The 17222-nt window shown below is 44.6% G+C and overlaps 1 protein-coding gene across 2 annotated transcripts in view; it reads left to right on the top strand.

Moving 5' to 3' along the window:
• LOC147016368 (neural cell adhesion molecule 2-like) overlaps positions 1 to 17222 on the top strand; it is a 79531-nt gene that overhangs the window by 26939 nt on the left and 35370 nt on the right. For both annotated transcript variants that reach the window (XM_085844989.1, XM_085844988.1), the window contains exons 2-8: positions 288 to 365; positions 537 to 710; positions 1473 to 1610; positions 1965 to 2102; positions 3800 to 3914; positions 4125 to 4258; positions 15458 to 15588. In XM_085844989.1, the coding sequence (XP_085701115.1) occupies positions 288 to 365; positions 537 to 710; positions 1473 to 1610; positions 1965 to 2102; positions 3800 to 3914; positions 4125 to 4258; positions 15458 to 15588 (908 nt within the window). The remainder of the gene's footprint in view (positions 1 to 287; positions 366 to 536; positions 711 to 1472; positions 1611 to 1964; positions 2103 to 3799; positions 3915 to 4124; positions 4259 to 15457; positions 15589 to 17222) is intronic.

Raw genomic sequence — 17222 nt, 5'->3', positions numbered from 1 at the left:
TGATGGATGCGGAGTGCCATCTGGTGGTTCGCCGGTGAGAGTAGATTGTGACGAGGTGACTAAAATGACTGAACAATGATTCGTTTTTGTTGAAAGAAGATCCGTGTCAGACGTTGCGTAAACTGTAGTTTTGTGAAGTAGTTGTGGCTTCTGAACCCGCACCGATTAGTGAATGGATTTCTGCTGAAAATCGGTCGCCTGTCCCCGTGCGGTGTTTGTCTCCGGGAGCCTCGGCCATGACCTTTAGCCTCTGACGTGAACCCGTGACCTGCCGCCTTGTCCCGCAGGGCTTGCCATCCGCATTTGGCCGAATGAGGGCGACCACGAGATCGGACTGGGTGAAGATGCCATCCTTACGTGCGAAGGTTTGTGCTCTGGGTCGCGTCCCATTGGGGAATGACGTTTACCTTTCTAACGGTCAACCTGGAAACCTTATGATCAAGAGATAAAGGACTACCTTTACCGCAGGTGAGATACCACTACATGACTTGAACGTTTTCAATGCTCTCGGTGATTGTGTGCGCTTCTTCCCACAGCTACCAAGGGTGAAAGTGTCCGTTGGTATCGACATGGGAAACGTCTGCCTAACACGATGCAAGTCAAACCTGGCTCTCTGTCGCTCAGACTCGTCAATGTCTCCAAGGCAGATGGCGGCGTGTACGAATGTCAGACGGACGGGGAGAAATCCAGCATCCACATCCACATCCGCCGTAAGAGACGCGTGCACTCGCATGGTTGTCCACAAGAGGTTCTAAAAGATAAAGAGAATCGGAGATGTAGGAATAGGACGAGGCCCAGAACACTGCTTTGGGGGCACTCGGTCCTTGACAGGGAGAGGAGATGAAACTTGGCACACACAAACCTTATACCAACCCATACGCACTTGGCACAACCAATACCTAACCACATCCCCCCACAGGCTAAAGCAGATGGACCTTGGTCCGGTGTTTTGATTTCTTCATTAAAGAACGGTTTATGTGCTCACCTGTAGGTGGTGATGCCCCTTGGGACCTTTTTAGTAAACTAGGTCATGCTGACCTATTTATTCCCCGTTCTGACCTTTGACCAATTTCCGTTCATCGGCACACTTTCATGATGTGCCGTTAATCACATTGGTGCACGTGTTGACACATCAATATGGCAGCAAATGGGATCACAGAAAGAGGGAGGAACGAAGAATGGTTGTGAAACTTGTGCTCAATGGAAACCTCACCAATAGCCCTTGGTCTAGACTCCAGACGACGCGATTGTTGCCCCCTCAAGGCCATCAGGTAAGGCCGTTAGCAATGAGGTCCTGGACTGGCTGCGTCCACGTCGTAAAGAATTCCGCAACATAATCATACAAAAGGTCCACCACGATTGGCCGAATGGGAATAAATCCACTCACATAGGTAATGCGGCTAAGAAAACACAGGTACCGCAAATGCACCTGGATTTACCTGCGTCGTCCGTCCGTGTGTTCTTCTCAACAGAAAAAGTGAAAATCGTCTTCGCTCCGGTCGTACAGCATTTCTTCCAAGGCTCCGATGCCAAGCTCATCTGCAAGGCAGTTGGCAATCCTCCACCCTCGGTCACGTGGTATCTCAACAACACAGCCATCCATAACTCCCGTACGTCTCACCGTTTGTCCCACTTTGTCCGCGTCCAGTTTCATTCATTCGGTTTCACCTCTGTTGTACAACTGACGATTTATGAATGAAATGTTTGATTGGTTGTGAAGTTGTCCTGAGGTTCGGCTGAACCAGGTGTCTATTTTCTCGTTCTCCTCTCGTCATCGAGTGCACCTGTCTGTCAGGTTCCTGTTAGTGGGTATTTTTGGGTTTACCTCCTCCTTTTTTGTTGTTGTCATCATTCTGGCTCTTCCTGTTAGAGGCTTTTTATGTTCCTAATACGCCCTTTGAACTCATTACCTCCGTCCACTCCCCGAGTGCCGTTCTAGTTTTTGTCTCGTGACTGTCTGCCAGCCCGAGTATCGATGGATGAAGACAACTATTTGCGAGTGCGCTCCGTCACGCTGTCTGATGCCGGCACGTACCGTTGTGAAGCCATGCAAATAGACAAGGGCGAGCTGGCAATCGCAAACATTCAACTGTCCGTCATCGGTGAGTTCATTTGTGTTATCGTGTCTGTCGATTTAATTAATTAATTGATTTCTGTCTGCATTGATTGGTGTGCATGATGTGTTTGAAGTTTTATTCCCACCGACCATTCATACATACTTTTGGTCAAGGGGGGGGTCTCGCTAACGAAGACCCTCATTCTACATATGAGGTCGAAGACCTTCACAAATGGCCAAACGATCCTGCAAGCTACTCCGAGCGGCCAACGCTTGCTTATCTATCCAATATGCTCTAATAGTGGGGAATACCTGTTACAATTTCATATTCCCTCAAGGTCGGTCAAATATATTCTGAATCGAGCGGTTTTTCCCGTGCGCGAGAAGCCGGGATCGTGTTTCTTATATTTAAAGGTTTATTAAAAGAGAAATACGGGAGGTAAGACGAGACGCCAAGAATAAATAAATGGACAGACCTGGCACTTAAAAAGACGATGAACAAGGGAGCACACGCACTTAATACACAAAGAAACTAAAACCCGGCTAATGGCGCCAACACAGACTGACACAGCGAAGGTGACAGGACTTGGGCAAATGAATGGCAATGAATTGGCATCATCACGCCACTCCGACACCACGGGCATGGTCTAGTCTGGTCCGCTGGGTGGATGGTGAGGCGGCTGGTGTCCCTTGCCCCCCCCAATGGAAGCACGGACATGGATTTTAAGCCTTTGGGCCTACCTTCTAGCATGCGGCTGGTCCTGTAATTGAACGTTCTGCCGTGTAGGGCGTCGTCTCCACAACAGTGTTTCTCCTCCATCCCGGGCCCTCTGCAGCTGACTGTACCGTTGGGTCTGTGAACCTCCATGAAGCGGCCAGCGAGGGGATTCTCAGCGCCCGGAGTGCTTTTTACATACCCGTTTTCACTCACCTCGAGTCCTCCACCTGGTCTCGTCTGTATACAGGAGGTTTTGCACGACAACATCTTTACCCTATGCTGCTTTATAATTGATGCTCCCTGCCTCCTAAGTGCACATATTACATACGACTTAATTCTGACGTGGCCCCAGTGCAGGTGTAAACCTGACCTACTCGAGCACATGGTCCACACTATTCTTAACACATTCTAGCTATGGAACCCCCCCCCCCGCCTTCCCACACCCCCAAATCCTTCCATGTAACAATACTTTGTTTTGATGCTGTCTTGCCCTACTCTACCACATTGCTCTCCTTCATAACCTCATAACCACATGATGTCTGGTGTTGGCTTAATGGTTAGGATGGTGGGCTTGGGATTTGGGATCCTGGGGTCCCGAGTTCAAATCCTGCTTGGCTGTTGACGAAATGCCAGGTGGGGTTGAATCAGCCTGTTATCCTTCCAAAGTTGGCAAAATGAGTACCAGCTTGCTGGGATGACCGAGCCATTTGAGTATCCTGTGTCGGAGTGGTGACCCGTCCAGGATTGTGCCCAATTGCCCAGGAGACTGCTTTGGCAGCACCAACACTCTGTACAGAGTATGGTCCCATTGGATGGATGGATAACCACATGTCTAGTCCAGGCATCGAATATAATATTCATGGATGATGATGATGTGGCAGCCAGTGGATAAAAACAGGGGGTGGGCGCCATGATACGAGTAGAAAAACGCTGTGCTATGAGACATCCGCAGCTTGGATGCCACACTACCTTCAAAGTCGATAATGGTCTACCCTCTTCCTGTTAATTCACCCTTATCCCACCAGAGCCTCCAGAAGTGTCGGTGTATCCTGCAGTTCTGAATGTTACGGAGGGTGAGAAGGCACAATTTTATTGCACGATAATCAAGGGATTACCAATTCCATCTTTGGTATGGGAGAGGTGAGTGAGAAGTTTGAGGTTCAGAGGTCTAAGTATGACTCGCACGATGAAACAAAAACATTTTTTGGTGACAGAAGTGGGATTCGATGGACGAGGAAGAGACAAATGCATTTTGACGATGAATGTTCCAGGTTCTGTTGCCTTTTCTTCTTTTATTCTGGTTTACATGAACTTGTGCACTTGCATTATAACAGATTGTGTTGTGTACAGACGAGGAATCGAGTTACACAAAGGCGGGGAACTCTTGCTGACTTCAGTGACTGTCAAAGATGAAGGTCTTCTGACGTGCCGGGCGACGAATAATGGGGGATCGCACATGGCAACTGTGGATTTCAGAGTTTTTGGTGAGACATCATCACATCATATCACGGGAACAGCATTCGGTCGAGTGCATACCTGCACCAGACTGAACAGTTTACGTTTTGTGTCCCACTGTTCGGCCGGATCTGCATCCAGATATTAACCAGAATCGAATCGGCTTGTTTTTGTCACCTACCCAATTCATCCACCAATTTTGTCATAACCTGTCCACAACGTTTTGAAATATCATGTTACACATTGTTTTTGGCCCATTTTCTCATTTATGAAGAATCACAACAAATTACAGTATCCGGATCCAGGTCTTCACCAAAATCTCATCAATTCGTTCTCGTCATTACACCCAACCTCTCCACCAAGTTTCGTCCAAAACTGCCCATAACGTCATGAGATGTCATGCTCACAAACAGACAGACAAACAGGGGTGTTTCATCAACCTCCATCCGCTTTCAGTGGCGTAGGTAAATGAAGGATTGCATAATATGGTCTGTATGGATAGCCATAGGATAGCGAGAATTCTAATTCGTTTTATCTTACGGGTCACTTGCTTGTACGTCTCATGACACTTGCTGTACTGGTAAGGTCTACATGTCTGGAGTACCGGTCCAAACACACCAACCATGGGCTCTTTAACATCCACAGTACACGCGTGACCGACCACCTGAACATTCCCTGAAATGGGTGGTTTGCTCCGACGATGTTGTGCGGCCCTTTGAACTTGACGAGGCACCTTGGATGTCTGAGAAAGTTTTTTTTTTTTTTTTACAAACAGTCATTGTTGATGTTTGAAATGGAAAACCCTCATTATTGTTCATGATAACATCGAGTCATAATTATTGGTGCTCTACTTGTTATCATCATTATTATTATTATTATTATTATTATTATTATTATTAGAGAATACCCACTCTCTGGGTGGGTCGAGTTTGTACTTTACTTGATGAAAAAAGTGTAGTCTGTGTTTTTCAAGAAGGCCATAGATGTTTATGTGGTGTGTGTCTAAAAGGTTCTCGAGAGTCTTAAGGGTTTAAAGGTCTAAAGGGTACGTTCCAATAGTAGTTAGGGTCTAAAGGGTCTTCTGGGTTGAAAGGGTCAAGAGGGTCTAAAGCTGTGATTTCCAAACGCGAGATGTGAGATTGGTACGGAAAGGGGGTGGGGGGTAGTTGGGCTGGGGGGTAGTGTGGGGGAGGGGAGATGAGGCCATGTGAAAAAACATCATTTTTAGCTCACCTGTTCGAAGAACAGAGAGCTATAGCGATACCCCCGGCGTGAGCGTGAAAATGTTAAAGTTTTTGGTGCAAGTTATTTTTTTCCTTTCTAATGTTTTTATCTACCACACTATTTTTTATACGCCCGATTATATATATCGGGGCGTATTATCTGTCGTCCGTTCATCTGTCTGTCCGTCCGTCCGTTCCTGTCCGCACTCTAACTCCCAAAGTTTTCAACTTTCACGTTTCATATTTGGTACATAGGTACAGACTGTGGAGACGGTGTGTCGTGACATACGTTCGTCATCTAACGTGGTTGCCATGGCAACCAGGATGCTGTTTTCCATGTAGTAGCACAATTCTGTATATACCTTCTTGTTCGGGCGTATATTGTGCTCACTTGCGCTCTTGTTACTGATTACAATATACAAATACATATATTGCTTTAAAATTATTTGGATCAGACTTCACTGCAATGCTTTATAAAAAATATTAATTATTTATTGGACGAGTCTTTTAAAAACGATAAATGTATAAACAGGCGAGCATTGGGTGGCTTTGACACCAACTCTGGTTAATGTCGAATTCAGCTTAAATATTCAAAAATTGATAAATTAGGTTAGATATTTCTCCGAACACCAACATCCTCTGCCTTGCATTACCTCCACGACCTTCAAACATCTCGCCATGTCCGTGCGTGCTGCCACCTGTGAATAACAGCACAACTCGTGGATTTGTTCACACACCGGCCGAGAGGCCACAAAGTAAGTACCTCAATAATTTGAGGTTATTCTCGCGGGTTTATGAGTGTTATTATACATGTTATACCGAACGAATATATTTGGTATTATCGTATTTAGTATTTGATATACTGGAAGTGTTGTACGGTCGAAGCTTGGTTTTCCCTAGTTGGACTCAACTTGTACCCATCCCAACTAGTTAAGCCTTCTTGCCAAGGAGGATGTTATCTTCTTGCTTCGGGATGGTATGAATAAATTTGCTTTTGTTTTTATTTAAGATATGAAGTGCTAATTTCATTATGAAACTGATATTTTTGTTATTTTGCAACAGATTTTATTTACTTAAGTTTCTGTCCTGTGTTCAAAAGCAAAAAGAAAAACGTCATTCGGTTAACTACTGGTATGCACGTGCTTGAAATATATATATATATATATATATATATATATATATATATATATATATATATATATATATATATATATATATATATATATATACCCATAAAAACTTTCATATCAGTTTATTTTATTTAAAATTTTGAATGTACAAGAATTAGATATTTTTTTTGTACATTAGGAAATTTTCAATAAAAATACCAAACCATTCCTTTTGTTCCATAAAAGCACATCGGGTTGCTGCGGCAGTTTCATCAGCCAGAATACAGACCTGGACAGGTCACCACTCCAACACAGGTCATCCCAAATGGTTATTACCCCAGTACACTGGGGCTCATTTTGCCAACTTCAGAAGGATGACACAGGTAGAGTCAACCCACCTGGTGTTAATTCAACAGTGAAGAGGGGCTTGAACCCAGAATCCTTTAGTCCCAAGCCAGCCACCTAACTGCTAAGCCAAAACCAGGCTTATGTTTTCTATAAAATTAACTGATATGAAAGTATTTATGGGTATATGTCAATGTTCCCCATATGCACCAGATAGATGGATGGAATAATTACGAATTCGTTGATCATGAACAATAATATAAATACGAGTACAAAAAGTAAAACTTATTTCAATAAAAAAATGGAGGGGGGGCATGATGGTTTGTTGAAAACCAAAAGGGGGGGGGTGTCATGCCAAAACGTTTGGGAATCACTGGTCTCAAGGGTCTAAAGATTTCTAACATGTATAAAGGGTCTGGAGGGTGTAAGGGGTGCAAAGGTCTAAGGGGTCTAAAGGGAGTCAAGTGACTTAAGGGGTGCAAAGGTCCTAAAGGGCATGTGAACTCGAAAGAGTCTAGGGGTCTAAAGGGTGAAGGGGTCAAAAGGTGTCTAAAGTGTCGATAGCGTCTTAAAGGTAAAATGGGTTTAAGGGTTATAAAGGGTCCAACAGGGTCAATAGGGTCGAAGGGATCTTTGGGTTCCAAAGGGTCTGCAGGGTCTTAAGGTTCTCCAGCGTGTTATGGGTCTTAAATGTCTTTGGGGTTGAAGGTTTAATGGGGTCTATAGGGTCTTAGGTGTCGACAGGGACTTAAGTGCATAAAGGTTTTAAAGGGTCTGGAAGATCTTTGTGGGGTCTTAAGGTTCTTAGAGTTCTTAAAGAGAGGGTCTTAAGCTTCTTACGGATATTAAAGGGTCTTAAGGGTCTAACAGGGTTTTAAAGGGTCTGACAGCATTCTATAGGGTCTCGAGGGATCTAAAGGATGTAAATGTCTCATGACATATAAAGGGTCTAAAATGTCTGAAGGGTCTTCAAAGGTCTTAGGGTTCTCAGCAGTCTAAAGGGTTAAAAGCTACATTCCAATAGTACGTAATTAAGAGACATATAGTCACATGGGTTAGCCGCTGGATATACACTTGCTCCGTTATATGTATGTATATATTGTTGTTTGTGTTTGTTATTAAGGCAATTTTGCTAATTCCAATCTGATTAGGATTGATGTTTGTGAAAGACAGAATAGTGTTTGTAGATGATTAATTTTTGAGTGAATTTCCGTTTTTTTTCACCCCGTGCAGGTCGTGAAAAGCGGAGTTAAGCAATTGGTCCACTCTGTCTGTTTCTATTATTGAGGAACGTCTTCATTTCACTCAGGAAATTAACTGTTTTTAAGGATGTTATGAGGGACACAAACAGCACGTTATGAGGGACACAAACAACAGGCACGAGGAACTAATGTAACGTGGTAGATATGGTGGTGTAACAGACACTGCGTCAATGGGGGTAAACTTCAACAAAAGGTTTTTGTTTTCTGCAACCTTTAAAATATATATTTTTTATTTCAATTGTGTCACATATTTCAAGACTGTAGAACACAAAACACGCTGTTGGCACTTCCAAAAACCCCAAACTTCAGCAGAATTTTGGCAAAATTTTTACGCCGTCTCAGCGAATCTGATTTTCCATTGGTGCTCACAGGGTGGGGGAGCTTCAAGAAGTCTTCTTCAAATACACTGTTTCCAATAAAGTCCCATATCCTTTTTCTCATGATCGCATGTGGGTAATATGTTCTTTGAACGATCTAGCATTGTTGGTTAGGTTTAGGGTTTTACACACAAACGCACACACACGTACACACGTACAGTACATTATACACACGGGTAAAGACAAAGGATGAACCTGGGATCCATTGTGCTCCTTGTTTTTATCTAGTTGACATTTCTATGATTTAATAAATATATATTTCACGTGTTCACTGGTATCACTGAAACAATCTCCGTAATCCCTTCGTCCAGTCCAGATTGTGTGTACAAAAGTAAAAAAATAAACAGTGGCAGACACACATCGTCATAACAATACAACATTGTCCCTGAGGTTGACATTTCCCCGTCGTGCTCTGATGAAATGTAATGAAAGAATCCAATTGAAATTCCTCCTTTTCCCTTCCAACTCAATAGCCTGGATTTGTTTTTCCAACATCGTCTTTTTTTGAAACGTGGGAGAGAATTATCATTGTGGTTTGACTCGCAGTGGAGGTACATGTGTGCGAGATTCCATTGGGAATAGGTGTGGGTCCGTTAAAGGGGTAATGAGGTGGTGGGTGGTGGGTGGTGAGTGAGAGGGTGCAGTTCAATGCTACTAGGATTCAACACTGGGTGATGAAAGGAACAATGGGAGTGGTGGGTGGATGGTCGGTGAGGTGGGAGTGGTTGAATATTCCTGGGATTCAGCATGGAGTGAGTAAAGGAGAGCAATGAGAGCTGTTGGGATGGTAGGTGAGGTGGGAGTGGTGGGTTGGGAGGGGAGTGGTTGAATTAGAAGCCCTGCCAGGGAAAGCTCGAGCTCGATAACAGCTCTCTACCCTTTTAGGCACTATCTCAGATGATGGGATAAGATCTCTGAGCAACCCACCCGAGTAGCAATTATCGAAGGAATTTTGAGTCCTTACTTGTTCTGTTTTCTTTCCTTATTATCGGAGACACTGAGCATTGGCCGTACATGTGTTCGTCATGCAAGGGGCGTTCAAAATCTTCCAGCAATGAGATGCTAACAGTTGAAGACAATTGTAAAAATAGGTACACACACACACACACACACACACGCACACACACACACACACACACAAACACACACACACACACACACACACACACAAACACACACACACACAAACACACACACACACACAAACACACAAACACACAAACACACAAACACACAAACACACAAACACACAAACACACACACACACACACACACACACACACACACACACACACACACACACACACACACACACGCACACACTTAACTATACGTGTATATACCGTACTTATATATTGAAAATATACAAATGTTGACGTGTTTTGGACTATTGTGAACTCCCTGTCTGTAGAACATTTTGAACGCCCTTCGTACATCCCTGCGTGAGACAAAAACGTTGATTTGTTGATTTGTGACGTGTGAGCTTTGTGACGTGCACCAATGATCATACGTAACGCACGCATGAATGAACGATCAACATTTCCCCATTTATCCCCTTTTTTTGTGTGCACGTGATGCTAGTTGGTAATATCTGTGCTGGTTAAGTGAAAGTTAATCAATTGGTTGTGCTTTTATTGTATTGATTACCGCCAACACCTTCGGTGGACTGAGGCTATATATTTTTTTCTGTGTCTGTCTGTCTGTCTGTTTATCTATCCGTGAGCTGGATATCTCAAAAAGTTGTGGACGGATTCAGATTAGACTTGGTGGATGAGTTGGTTTGGTGACGAGAACAAGCCAATTAGATTTTGGTTCAGGTCTGAATACCGATCCTGCCTATCAGTGGGATACAAAACTTTAACTGTTTAGCCTGGCGGAGGTATATACGCTCTCCCGTGTGTTGTTCTTGTTTCACCTGTTATAGTAAAACCACAACAATGAAATAATAACAAGAAAAAGAGCAATCAGAGATTGCAAACCCTCGCCAGGACTTATTCTGAGTGGTGTATTTTTCAATCAATATTCAATATGGCTGTTTTCAATCAATATTCAATCAATAATCAATAGGGTAAATCCAATATGGCTGTCAAAAATTTTTTTTGTGGACTATTTTATCCATAGATGACCCTCAAATTTTTTTATACTGATCGGATGGAGCATTCTACATTTGCAATTATGACGTCATAACAAAGGCACCTATGACGTCATAAAAAATCCCACACTCATTTCCCGTGAGGAGTACTTGCTTTGTGCCACTTGTACACCCACGGCTTGGGGAACACTTGTGTGAAGTTTCCCCTCGATCTGTTCAACCGTTCTGGAGAAGAAGATTTTTATCGGTTTCAGGGTAAATCCAATATGGCTGCCAAACCATGTGACCAATGGCATCATTTGTGTGAACCTTTCGTTCCTCATGGACAGGCGGGTCATATGTGTAAAGTTTCGCTCAATATGCTCATCCACTTCAGAGAAGATTTTTGAAGGTTTAAAAAAAAAACAAATATGGCTGCCAAATGATGTGACTGATGACGTCATGATTATCTTTTTCTGTGGACCATTTTATCCCGGTGACCCTCAAAAATTTTCGCACCGATTCGATGTGGCGTTCTACATTTGCAATTATGACGTCATAACGAGGGAACCTATGACGTCATAGGAAAAAATCACTCAATCCCCATGAGGAGTACTTGCCGTGTGCCAAGTTTCAAATTTTTCCTTGGTGCAGTTTCAGAAATACAGAAGTCCAAAGTTTTTCCGTTTTTCCAACATGGTTGCCACACCACGTGACCTACCTATGACGTCATAATTATCATCAAAACATTCTACATGAGTAGTCGTACCAATGGTGAAAATTTCGTCTCGATCCGACAAGCGGTTGCGGAGAAAAACACGAAAGTTCTGTGCAGACAAACAAACAAACAAAGAGACAGACAGAGACAAAGAGACAAACAAACAAACAAAGAGACAGACAGAGACAAAGAGACAAACAAACAAACGGACCCAAATGCAAATCCCTCTCCAAATCCTTTGGCAAGGGTAAAAATGTAGTTACTAATTGCAGCACAGAGGTAGCAGTCTGTGTTGGCAGTGCAAGGGAATAAAAATAAAGTAGTAAAATGGTTTGTGTTAACCACTGGCTGCATCATGGTTTGTGTTAACCACTGGCTGCATCATGGTTTGTGTTAACCACTGGCTGCATCATGGTTTGTGTTAACCACTGGCTGCATCATGGTTTGTGTTAACCACTGGCTGCATCATGGTTTGTGTTAACCACTGGCCTACATCATGGTTTGTGTTAACCACTGGCTGCATCATGGTTTGTGTTAACCACTGGCTGCATCATGGTTTGTGTTAACCACTGGCTGCATCATGGTTTGTGTTAACCACTGGCTGCATCATGGTTTGTGTTAACCACTGGCTGCATCATGGTTTGTGTTAACCACTGGCTGCATCATGGTTTGTGTTAACCACTGGCTGCATCATGGTTTGTGTTAACCACTGGCTGCATCATGGTTTGTGTTAACCACTGGCTGCATCATGGTTTGTGTTAACCACTGGCTGCATCATGGTTTGTGTTAACCACTGGCTGCATCATGGTTTGTGTTAACCACTGGCTGCATCATGGTTTGTGTTAACCACTGGCTGCATCATGGTTTGTGTTAACCACTGGCTGCATCATGGTTTGTGTTAACCACTGGCTGCATCATGGTTTGTGTTAACCACTGGCTGCATCATGGTTTGTGTTAACCACTGGCTGCATCATGGTTTGTGTTAACCACTGGCTGCATCATGGTTTGTGTTAACCACTGGCTGCATCATGGTTTGTGTTAACCACTGGCTGCATCATGGTTTGTGTTAACCACTGGCTGCATCATGGTTTGTGTTAACCACTGGCTGCATCATGGTTTGTGTTAACCACTGGCTGCATCATGGTTTGTGTTAACCACTGGCTGCATCATGGTTTGTGTTAACCACTGGCTGCATCATGGTTTGTGTTAACCACTGGCTGCATCATGGTTTGTGTTAACCACTGGCTGCATCATGGTTTGTGTTAACCACTGGCTGCATCATGGTTTGTGTTAACCACTGGCTGCATCATGGTTTGTGTTAACCACTGGCCTACATCATGGTTTGTGTTAACCACTGGCTGCATCATGGTTTGTGTTAACCACTGGCTGCATCATGGTTTGTGTTAACCACTGGCTGCATCATGGTTTGTGTTAACCACTGGCTGCATCATGGTTTGTGTTAACCACTGGCTGCATCATGGTTTGTGTTAACCACTGGCTGCATCATGGTTTGTGTTAACCACTGGCTGCATCATGGTTTGTGTTAACCACTGGCTGCATCATGGTTTGTGTTAACCACTGGCCTGCATCATGGTTTGTGTTAACCACTGGCCTGCATCATGGTTTGTGTTAACCACTGGCCTGCATCATGGTTTGTGTTAACCACTGGCTGCATCATGGTTTGTGTTAACCACTAGCTGCATCATGGTTTGTGTTAACCACTGGCTGCATCATGGTTTGTGTTAACCACTGGCTGCATCATGGTTTGTGTTAACCACTGGCTGCATCATGGTTTGTGTTAACCACTGGCTGCATCATTGTTTGTGTTAACCACTGGCCTGCATCATGGTTTGTGTTAACCACTGGCTGCATCATGGTTTGTGTTAACCACTGGCTGCATCATGGTTTGTGTTAACCACTGGCTGCATCATTGTTTGTGTTAACCACTGGCTGCATCATTGTTTGTGTTAACCACTGGCCTGCATCATGGTTTGTGTTAACCACTGGCTGCATCATGGTTTGTGTTAACCACTGGCTGCATCATGGTTTGTGTTAACCACTGGCCTACATCATGGTTTGTGTTAACCACTGGCTGCATCATTGTTTGTGTTAACCACTGGCCTACATCATGGTTTGTGTTAACCACTGGCTGCATCATGGTTTGTGTTAACCACTGGCTGCATCATGGTTTGTGTTAACCACTGGCTGCATCATGGTTTGTGTTAACCACTGGCTGCATCATGGTTTGTGTTAACCACTGGCTGCATCATGGTTTGTGTTAACCACTGGCTGCATCATGGTTTGTGTTAACCACTGGCTGCATCATGGTTTGTGTTAACCACTGGCTGCATCATGGTTTGTGTTAACCACTGGCTGCATCATGGTTTGTGTTAACCACTGGCTGCATCATGGTTTGTGTTAACCACTGGCTGCATCATGGTTTGTGTTAACCACTGGCTGCATCATGGTTTGTGTTAACCACTGGCCTGCATCATGGTTTGTGTTAACCACTGGCCTGCATCATGGTTTGTGTTAACCACTGGCTGCATCATGGTTTGTGTTAACCACTGGCTGCATCATGGTTTGTGTTAACCACTGGCTGCATCATGGTTTGTGTTAACCACTGGCCTGCATCATGGTTTGTGTTAACCACTGGCTGCATCATGGTTTGTGTTAACCACTGGCCTGCATCATGGTTTGTGTTAACCACTGGCCTGCATCATGGTTTGTGTTAACCACTGGCCTGCATCATGGTTTGTGTTAACCACTGGCTGCATCATGGTTTGTGTTAACCACTGGCTGCATCATGGTTTGTGTTAACCACTGGCTGCATCATGGTTTGTGTTAACCACTGGCCTGCATCATGGTTTGTGTTAACCACTGGCCTGCATCATGGTTTGTGTTAACCACTGGCCTGCATCATGGTTTGTGTTAACCACTGGCTGCATCATGGTTTGTGTTAACCACTGGCTGCATCATGGTTTGTGTTAACCACTGGCTGCATCATGGTTTGTGTTAACCACTGGCTGCATCATGGTTTGTGTTAACCACTGTCTGCATCATGGTTTGTGTTAACCACTGGCTGCATCATGGTTTGTGTTAACCACTGGCCTGCATCATGGTTTGTGTTAACCACTGGCTGCATCATGGTTTGTGTTAACCACTGGCTGCATCATGGTTTGTGTTAACCACTGGCCTACATCATGGTTTGTGTTAACCACTGGCTGCATCATTGTTTGTGTTAACCACTGGCCTACATCATGGTTTGTGTTAACCACTGGCTGCATCATGGTTTGTGTTAACCACTGGCTGCATCATGGTTTGTGTTAACCACTGGCTGCATCATGGTTTGTGTTAACCACTGGCTGCATCATGGTTTGTGTTAACCACTGGCCTACAACATGGTTTGTGTTAACCACTGGCTGCATCATGGTTTGTGTTAACCACTGGCCTGCATCATGGTTTGTGTTAACCACTGGCTGCATCATTGTTTGTGTTAACCACTGGCTGCATCAGAAGGTGCTCACGTACTGGGCTTGACCCTTTGCTGGAGCACAAGACAAGACCCCCTTTGTTAACCTGTCATTTATTGGCTGGAAACAGTTGAAAAACTGAGTCCATTGCAATAGAATTTCCAAGCTTGATGGAGTCTTACGGTTGCTTGATAAGAATGGCCGGCGGATAACTCAGTGGGCACTTATAAAACCTGGTATGATAACGAAAACAAATGACCACCTGTTAACTCACCTGTAGTCACAGGCTGACTTACTTGTACATGGAAATTTTGCAAAGCTCGTTTTGGATACCTTTTGTCACCGCCTGACCTGGTTTTGTCTCCACTGGAAATTTCATCTCGTAATCCATTTGCCATTCCGGTGATGCACACTATCCGTCCACAAAATGCACATTCCGGTGATGCACACACAAAAAGAACAGTGCTTCTGGGGTATACTTTCACATTTTTGTTGGCATGGTTTGTTCTTCTTTTATACCACTACTTGTGTCTTGAATTATTTATAATTCTACAACAGTGAGAAGCTGGTTACGTCACCTCTTGTAGATGGAATTGTTAATGTGAATACCTGTTTTACCTGGTGTAATCAATCTGTCTCTTCGACCCCAGTTCCGGTCAAGGTTCTTCGCCTGGAGAATATGACAGTTACAGAGGGACAGAGAGTCAGTCTTCGGTGTGAGGTGGCTGGGCACCCGGCTCCCAAAATTACCTGGGAACATAATGGAATACCTTTGGAAAAGGTACCTGGCCACTCATACCCCATTCCTTGACGCTCACACACATCGCTGGACACTAAAACCCCATCCCTGACATTCACACCATTTCAGGCCAATTGACCCCATTTCTGACCATCTGAACCCCACACCTGTTGCATTTATTGAATAACTATTTCAAATTTTAATATTTTCAAAATAGAGGAATGAAAGAGGGAAGATGAGCAGTGATTCGTGATTTTGGTAGTTTTACCAGAAGGGGGTTGTTGGCGGACCTTGAATGCCCTGTGGAAATGTGGTGGGGACAAATCGCAGACAGAGCAGGGGGGGGGGGGCGAGAATGGAGAGGAGTCGGTAGAAGACAGAAAGACCACCGACCAACCTGCGGTGATTGAGTGAGAGGCCCAAAGACTCAGCCTCATTGTGGGAGATGCCAATGATCCTAAATGCCCTGGTTTCGACAGCGTGAAGCCGAGAAAGGTGGGAGGCAGGAGCACCAGCCCCGAGGGGAGACAGTACTACATCAGGATGCGGACAAAAGCTTTGTAAGTGGTCAGGAGCTCAGGTGGGCCGAGGAAGGACTTTGCACGACGGAGGATTCCCAGTCGGCGACTGGCTTTGGAGGCGAGGTTTGAAATGTGACTTTCCCAGGAAAGGTCATGGCAGATAGTGAGACCTAGAAGCTTGAAAGAAAGGACTTCTTCCAGAGGATTGTTGAGAAAGTGGATGGGGGGGTTTCTAAACGGTCCTTTCGGAGAGACATAGTGAGAGTGTGAGATTTGTCTGGATTGAAAGACATGTTCCACGTGTTGGACCAGTTTGTGATTTTATCCAGATCTGCAGTGAGCGAAGAAGCTGCTGCTTGCCGGTCTGAGGGATGACAGATGGTACGGCAGAGGGTGGAGTCGTCGGCAAAGAGAAATAGAGGATTTTCCAGAGAGTCCGAGAGATCATTGATGAAAACCAGAAAAAGAACAGGGCCCAGAACGCTACCTTGAGGAACTCCAGCCTGCACAGGAAGAGGGGATGAAAGAACTCCATTTAGGGCCACACGTTGACTGCGACAGGAGAGGAAGTCTGCGAGCCATGAGTGGAGATGGCCTTGGATACCATGGGAAGAGAGTTTGGTGAGTAGGGCAGGGTGCCAGACTGTGTCAAAAGCACGTGATATGTCCAGGGATACGGCTCGGATTTCCTGTCTGGCATTGAGGACCTCCATCCATTGATGGGAGAGCAGAAGCAGCATATCCAGGGTAGAGTGACCTGGTCTGAAACCAAATTGATGATCGGAAATCAAGCCATTGGAGAAGAGGAAAGATTTGATGTCTGAGGCGATGATGGATTCCATAACCTTGCTGATGATTGGGAGAAGGCTGATTGGTCTGTAGTTATAGGGATCTGTTTTTGCACCTTTTTTATGCAGGGCAGTGATGTTAGCAGATTTCCAAGCAGATGGCAGATGACCTTGGGAAAATGAGAGGGTGAATAGAACAGAGAGAGGGTGAGCAAGAGCAGAAGAGCAGATTTTGGGGACACGTGGGCTGATGCCGTCTGGACCGGTTGCAGAATCTGACTCGAGGTTTGAAAGCAAGCTCTCCACCTTGTCAGGAGAAAAGGACACAGAGTCCAGGGACAGTTGGGTGTGACTGGGTAAAGTGGGT

This window comes from Eptatretus burgeri, chromosome 11 (genome assembly GCF_056783735.1).
Source record: "Eptatretus burgeri isolate ZD-2024b chromosome 11, Ebu_testis_v1, whole genome shotgun sequence".
Lineage (NCBI taxonomy): Eukaryota > Metazoa > Chordata > Myxini > Myxiniformes > Myxinidae > Eptatretus > Eptatretus burgeri.
Note: the sequence above shows the minus strand (reverse complement) of the source record. Positions and strands in the feature narration are given on the sequence as shown.